This window comes from Chanos chanos, chromosome 4 (genome assembly GCF_902362185.1).
Source record: "Chanos chanos chromosome 4, fChaCha1.1, whole genome shotgun sequence".
Taxonomy (NCBI): domain Eukaryota; kingdom Metazoa; phylum Chordata; class Actinopteri; order Gonorynchiformes; family Chanidae; genus Chanos; species Chanos chanos.
Genome location: NC_044498.1, coordinates 6,520,065 through 6,527,564, shown reverse-complemented (window position 1 = coordinate 6,527,564; position 7,500 = coordinate 6,520,065). Strand labels below are relative to the sequence as shown.

General features: G+C 45.0%; 1 protein-coding gene across 1 annotated transcript in view; it reads left to right on the top strand.

The window, feature by feature from the left end:
- hmcn1 (hemicentin 1) overlaps nucleotides 1-7,500 on the top strand; it is a 96,568-nt gene that overhangs the window by 48,658 nt on the left and 40,410 nt on the right. Inside the window, exons 22-32 of the mRNA XM_030770868.1 lie at nucleotides 282-456; nucleotides 1,092-1,219; nucleotides 2,945-3,217; nucleotides 3,360-3,455; nucleotides 3,856-4,050; nucleotides 4,305-4,435; nucleotides 5,297-5,444; nucleotides 5,697-5,823; nucleotides 5,977-6,131; nucleotides 6,531-6,809; nucleotides 7,443-7,500. The exon at nucleotides 7,443-7,500 is cut by the window's right edge and continues 224 nt beyond it. Coding sequence (XP_030626728.1) covers nucleotides 282-456; nucleotides 1,092-1,219; nucleotides 2,945-3,217; nucleotides 3,360-3,455; nucleotides 3,856-4,050; nucleotides 4,305-4,435; nucleotides 5,297-5,444; nucleotides 5,697-5,823; nucleotides 5,977-6,131; nucleotides 6,531-6,809; nucleotides 7,443-7,500 — 1,765 coding nt within the window. The remainder of the gene's footprint in view (nucleotides 1-281; nucleotides 457-1,091; nucleotides 1,220-2,944; nucleotides 3,218-3,359; nucleotides 3,456-3,855; nucleotides 4,051-4,304; nucleotides 4,436-5,296; nucleotides 5,445-5,696; nucleotides 5,824-5,976; nucleotides 6,132-6,530; nucleotides 6,810-7,442) is intronic.

Sequence of the window (7,500 nt, the reverse complement as noted above, 5' to 3'; positions counted from 1 at the left end):
CTGTCTGTGCTGTTCTCAGCTGGGTGCCATATGTCGGGTTTTGGTTGTAGACCGATAGACTCTAGAACTGCTCTGTCAACTCTGCCCAAAATTGTCCGTTTCTCTGCCTTATCATCTGTTTCTTCACCACATTCAATACTGTTTTTGGTCAGCTCTGTGTTCTGAGTTGTCTACTTCATCCTTCACTGAGGTAGTTTGCTTTTGCGTGTGTGTGTGTGTGTGTGTGTGTGCACGCGTGTGTGTGTGGGTTTGTGTGTGTGTGTTCATGCGTGCATACGCAGTGAGGCCCAGACTGAGTGGAGCAGGCGTCAGTGGGCAGGGCACTGTGCTAGACCCAGTGGAGGTGTCAGTGACCGTTGGTGATGACATCATCCTGCCGTGTGAGGTCCAGAGTGTCCCCCCTCCCACCATCACCTGGGCCAAAGAGAGACAACTCATATCGCCTTTCTCCCCCAGGTAACAGCCCCCTCTGCCTTCCTGTCTATATCCCCAATTCTGTCTCTCCCTCCTTCTCTCTCCATTTTACTGTAACTGTAGTTTAGTAACGTCACCCTAGTCATAATAATACCCCAACAAAACTAGAAGCACAAATAGAAATATACTCATACAGTGGTGAACAAAAATAAATCACAGATACACACACACACACACACACACACACACACACATATATAAAACATAACGTGTACAGCAGGTGGACTACAAAGGTAACTCTTAATCCCTTTGTTTATTTTTGCTGTGGAATTTCCAGTGCGGCCTCAAGGCTAGAGGGATTGTGGTCTGATTAAAATTACCCAGCAATCAAATTCTCTTTTAACTCGCTATGAGAGAGGAGATTAGATGCAATTATGCAAGCGGGACAGAGTGTGTCTGTGTGTGCCTGTGAGTGTGTGTGCACGTGTTTGTCTGTCTGTGTGCGCGTGTGTGTGCGCGTGCGTGTGCACGCGCGTGTGTGTGCATGTGCGTGTGTATGTACGTGTGTGTGCCTGCCTGTGTGTGTGTGTGTGCGTGCGTGCATGTGTGAGTGTGTGTGTGTGTGTGTGTGTGTTTGCGTTGATTCATGTTTCAGTCTGCATCCTTTTCTGCCACAGACACACACAGCTGCCCTCTGGCTCTATGAAGATTCTGGAGACCCGTGTGTCTGACGCTGGCATGTACCTGTGTGTGGCCACAAACATTGCCGGAAACTTCTCTCAGGCAGTCAAACTCAGCGTGCATGGTAAATCCCACAGTGACAGTTACCTTGACTTACATCAGCGGTTGCTGCTCTCTGTATGTAGTTCAGGAGCTTACATTCTAGAGCCGTAGTGTGTAAAGACATTGGATGAGTGATCACCTGACAGGCAAATTGTATAATCCATACAGTATTTGATAAATAACGCTGAACACTCAAGATAATCCATGTAAAAAGAGAGGACAGTCGTTTTAATATGTTAAGGGGTGTATGCTTTCGTGATCTAGACATTTCATTAATGATGTCTTCGCATGTTGCTCCGAGTTTCATCATGATGCGTTGGAGGCTTGCAGAAAATGAAAGACATATGCCCACATCGACAGCGAAATTGAATTTAAGAACAATGCACCTATGTGTTAGAGTACATTTATGTATAAAGTTTCACATTTGGGACTTTTTCCATACACCCAAATGGGAATCCCTAACTGTTCTCCTCTGGCTGATCCCAGCAGTGTACGCCCTTCACAGAACAGCTGTGTTTGGTGGAGAGGCGCGTTCGACGGAGATGAATCTGGGTCCCGTTCATCTGCTGTGAATTACCCAGCAGTCTTACATTAGAAAGACTGCTTCTCCTCAGATCTTTTTCACTCACGCTTTCATTAGTCTCATGACTGTTGTTCACCTAGACTGCTACCTTCAGAAAACACTGCAGCAAAGCCAGACGGGGCACTGCCGCTCTGCAAAACGTTACTATATGTGCAAGACAGAATGTTGTTGTTTTTTTTTTTAAAGAGTCTTTGGCATATAAAACATTTTATGTTTAAGGCTGGCGCAGAGACTCTTTAGAAGAGGCAATGAACTACTTCATTGTAGAGCAGAACAGATATTCTGAGCTAGACTGCAGAGAGTTAATGTTGATTGAAGATAATCAGATTTCTCGTTCACCTTTGGGAAGTGCGCCGAAGAGATCGTGAATGGTTTTGGCTGGTTTGCTTGGCTGCTCAGCTTTCGTAAGCCCCTGCGCTGAATCCAGAAGACACTCAGGAGAAATTAATTAGGCTGTGAGAAAGCTTTTAAACTCCCAGAACAAGCTGAAACAAAGCCACGGCAGCACGTGAGCGTAAACCTCTCTCTTCACACTCAGACTTACGTTCCCCTCAAGAGCACTGGACGTTTTTATAGACAGCAATTAAGCTACAGTCATTTGAATCTGAGATTATAGTTATTGGGGGACCTGTAAAGCAGGTTCTTTTTAATCCACGCAGTAAGATTAAACAGCGCTGAGAATACTGTGTGTTTAGCTTCATACAGAATAGCAATCATCTCATCTGTGAGAGATGTCTCTCTGAGGTAAAAAAAAAAAAAAAACATAGAGTCAGATTGTCAACGTTAATGAGAAATGGTTCCTTTTGTTACTCTCTTAGCCTCAGGTGCCAGGGCGAACAGGGTGAAGGGAAAAACACATTCTTATGGACAAACTCACACACTGAGGCTGTGCGAAGTACACACGTGGGAGCCCGTGTAAAGAATCTCATTAAATTTTAATGTTGTGAAAAATTGTTATTTGTTATAGAACAGGTTATATGGGAGCATAATGGTGACGGGAAGAGGTTTGTAGTCCCTAATGACATCAGAAAGGACAGCGATATTTTAAAGTTTGTGAAACACTCTTTTGCAGTCACCCTTGTAATTAAGCAGTTTCACAGCGGAATGGAATTTTTAAATTTTGTTCAGAATTAGCGTTTGATTTATGATCCGTCTTCTCCACAGTTCCGCCCAGTATCCGTCCAGGTCCTCGAGTGATGAAGGTACAGGTGGATCATCCCATTGACCTGCCATGTGTGGCCCAGGGGGTTCCGGAACCTTCTGTCACCTGGCTGAAGGACAGCGCCGCCCTGCTGGTGGATGGGGCTCAGTATCGCACCTCCCCCGATGGGACTTTGACGGTTAGCCGGGTGGGGTTGACCGACGAGGGCGTGTACACGTGTGTGGCCAGCAACATTGCCGGGCGTGATGAAACTAACATCCAGCTGCAGGTCCAGGGTGAGACTCTTAATCCCTATCGATAGCATTTAACAAAATGTTGAACAAAGAGAAGTCATGCTTTTGGCAAAACAAGGAGAGAGCATCGAAGTGGAATTAGTAACTGATGAATTGTCTATCTGATGATTTTCCTCACTTTCAGTGCCTCCCGTGGTAGAGGTGTCAGAACCGCCATTCAACAGTCCCCTGCAGGAGAGAGTGGCCAACCAGCGCATTGCTTTCCCTTGCCCCGCCAAAGGTCTGTCTCCGCCCACTTTACAACCCACATATTATAGACCCACAGTAACAACCAATCAGGCCTTGGATATGCGGTTGTTGTTTAACGACAGTATTGAATGAACGTTACTGATGGTTGACTGAAGGTTTATGGCAGGGATTCCTCAGAACTGGTCCTGGGGGTCTAGACTCCTGTGGGTTTTAATTTCAATCAAACACTGCATTGTCTGATCAATTTTCTAATTTTGAGGCAAGAGTCAAAAAAAAAAAACATCGGGACTCTGGACATCCAGAACATCCAGGATATGAGGAACTCTGGTTTACAGTTTTCGTCATCTCTTTTTAAAATGATAATGAATGTCTTTCTCTCTCTCTCTCTCTCTCTCTCTCTCTCTCTCTCACACACACACACACACACACAGGCACTCCTAAGCCTGTGATAAAGTGGTTAAGAAATGGTCAGGAGCTGACAGGGAATGAGCCAGGCATTTCTATCCTGGAGGACGGGACTCTGCTCATCTTAGCCTCGGTGTCCCCACTGGACAACGGAGAGTACGTCTGTACGGCCGTCAACGATGCCGGCACCACCGAGAAGAAATACCAGCTCAAAGTCAACGGTGAGCTAAACATGTCTTAGCAACGTAGCATTGCCTAGTTAGCGTAGGCCCTATGGGTTTCAGTAGCTTCTAAACTTTAGCTTTATTTGTTTTAGCATGGAAGATACAGTCCCTTGAATGGTAGTTATCAGCTCTCGTTTGAGACAAGAATATCTGTGCCATAGCTAGCATTTGCACGTGGAATGATTTGTGTGAGAACCATGAGGTCAATGGGTCCGTTTATAGCCTTTCAATTTTCATCTTCTTTAATACAGTGCCACCTGATGTACGTGACAACGGGTTACCATCCAACGTCTCCGTGGTGATGAACCAGCCCACCAATCTGGTGTGTGATGTCACAGGAAGTCCTGCCCCTGTCATTACCTGGTACAAGGATGGAATTCCGGTCGGTGTCCATTCTTTAAATTTGTTCATTCATTCATGAATAATTACAGGAATTTTTCTGTTTTTCAGTCACTTACATGTAAGAATCACGTGTCTCTTCCAGCTTGTTTTTTTACCAGATCACTGACTGCTGACTGCTTACTTAACCCGTTTTTGATAGTTTTCCCGTTGTCCAAAACCAACTTTGACTTACAACGACACCATTTGTGTCTCCAAAGTGTCTCCGAAGACCAACATAAATTTATACATGAACTAATAAAGCGTAATAAGACACAGTGAGGCAGAAATGCTGATTTTTTTTCTCCAGTATACCCATAGAGACCAGTCATAAATTAGTACACCATGATCACAAGGTTTGAGCTCCAAGAAAACCACCGTAAAAACGAACGCCCCCTCGTAAAAAAAAAAAAAAAAAAAAAAAAAAACCCTCTTTTATAAGAATCATTTTCAGAATGAAGTGTGAGTCATAAAAGTTTGGGTGAGGAAACCTCTAATCACGACAGGACAGCAGCTGGCTTGAGGCCGCGCGTCCAGTTTTATTCATATTTCGACATCGCCGTGTGCGAACATGGCGTTTTTCATATTGTCAGTTTAATCTATCTCAGGCGACTTAAGGAGATTTTTTGGCGACTTTTTGAGTTTTTGATTTATGTTGTATAACCACTCATTTCTTCACCACTTACGAGGAATGCAGAGGTTATAAATGAAATACATTTTACTGCTGTATGGATGCCTGCTACTGCCCCTCATTGTTGGGACCAGGGTGTTGGATGTGTGTAACATTAGTTCTCCTAAATTTCAAAGGCAACAGACACTGAGTGTTGGTGTTAAACAGGGTGGTAATTCCTATTGCTCCATCTAGGTGATTCCCAGCAGTAACGTGCAGATCCTACAGAAAGGCAAGACCCTCAGGTTACACAAAACAGCGACCGCGGAGGCTGGACGCTACAGCTGCACCGCCATCAACGTCGCAGGAAGTGTGGACAGAGACTTCTATGTGGATGTACTGGGTGAGTCCATAAAACATGGGAGACTAAGAAAATCAATCGTAATAATCAATAATGCTTATGATGTATCAGTAATAATGGTTATGAATGCATTTTGATACCAGTTCTGTTGTTGTTTATGCAATTACTAGTTATAAGTGAGAGACAGGAAGTATGACATGCAATGTGGTATTAAATGTTAAAGTAGCATATTTGCACCGTCAAATGTCAAATAACATATGATTCCTTTCACCCTCCTCTTTTTCCCTGTGTTAGTTCCTCCCAGCATCACCGGGGCAGGAGCATCTCGAGACCTCTCAGCCCTGCTAAACCAAGAGGTTACGCTTGAGTGCAAGGTCGAAGGTGTGCCCTTTCCCACAATTCAGTGGTACAAAGACCGGAAGTAAGTCTCCATCGTAACACACTTATTAAACCAAGCGTGGATCAATGCCTGATAAAAATCACAGAAAAATAATAGTAACAGTTTCTTTCTGTCTCCCTCTGTCACTCACGCTGTGTGTGTGTGTGTGTGTGTGTGTGTGTGTGTGCATTCCAGACTGGTGTTTCTGGGTGATCCTAATATTGAGGTATCAAACCGGGGTCAGGTGCTGAAGATAAAGAGCGCTCGTCTTGGTGATCAGGCTCGTTACCAGTGCAGCGTCACCAACGCTGCTGGAAAACAGTCCAGAGACTTCAATCTCAGCGTGTATGGTGAGTGTGTATCTTTTAGGTTTGTAACTTCAACTACATGGTTATCTCCAGTAGGCAATTTGTAAGGGGATGGGGGGGGGGGGGGGGGTTGCTATCCCCCCTTGTTAGCAAAATGACCAAAGTATATCTCACTTGTTAACCTGCCATCCCCCTATATACTCTACAGAGTGGTGTCAGTGACCATTGGGCCACCCCACCCCCCCCTCGTTAAAAAATAACAGATCACCTACTGGTTATCTCATGTTGTTCCAGCTTCCCACAACAAACATATCCCTATTCTACACCCTGGCTGCTGTATCCAAAAAACACCAGCTTATTTTCAGAGACATTTTTTCTGGAACAAAAGCTTGGCCTGAATGTTTGTGAAAATATTTACTTCCTCTGTGTCTTGGCTCCCAGTGCCTCCCAGTATAAAGGGCGGTAACGTGACGTCAGAGGTGACGGCTCTGCTGGAAAACACGGTGACTCTGGAGTGTGAAGCCAGGGGCGTCCCCTTCCCAACAGTCACTTGGTTTAAGAACGGGGAGCCGGTTCTCTCCAGTCGACAGGCCCAGTACGTGGACCGCGGTCAGTTCCTGAAGATCCCAAAGGCTCAAGTGTCTGATGTCGGCAATTACACATGCAGAGTCAGCAGCGTGGCCGGCACCGCGGACAAGTCTTACAAACTGGATGTTTACGGTGAGGTTTGGACAGTAATGCAATAATGAGGGTGCCGAGGGCTGTACTACGAATTTAGGTAATTGGCTTATTCAGGTAACTTCTGGTTAAATTACCTCAGAGTAAGTAATAAACCTCCTAATAGAAGAGCCTTATGGCTTTGTTTTGCTGAGAAAATGAAGCCATAGGGTTCTCCTATTAGGAGGTTTACTGCTTACTCTGAGTTAACTTAACGAGAAGTTACCTTTACCTCCCTTCGTAGTACAAGCCCCAGTAGTGCTTTGCATATCCAACCCCCCTCTCTCTCTCCCTCTCTCTCTCCCTCTCTCTCTCTCCCTCTCTCTCTCTCCCTCTCTCTCTCTCTCTCTCTCTCTCTCCCTCTCTCTCTCTCTCTCTCTCTCTCTCTCTCTGTATGTTTTTATTTCTTCTGTTCACTTTGTACTTGTCTCTTTTTCCCTGTGTCAGTTTTCTGTCTGTTCTCTGCTCTTATATATTAACGCATCTCAAATGCTCTATCTCTTTCTCCCTTTCTCTCTTTCTCTCTTTCTCTCTCTCTGTCTCTCCCCTTCTCTTTCTCTCCCTTTTTCTCATGTTGATTTTTTTTCTTTTTTCCACTGGACGGTAAATATGTTCTTTCTTTCTCTCTTCCTGCAGTTCCTCCCTCCATCACAGGAGGTACAGACAGCCCCACAGAGAAGAGAGTGGTTCTCAG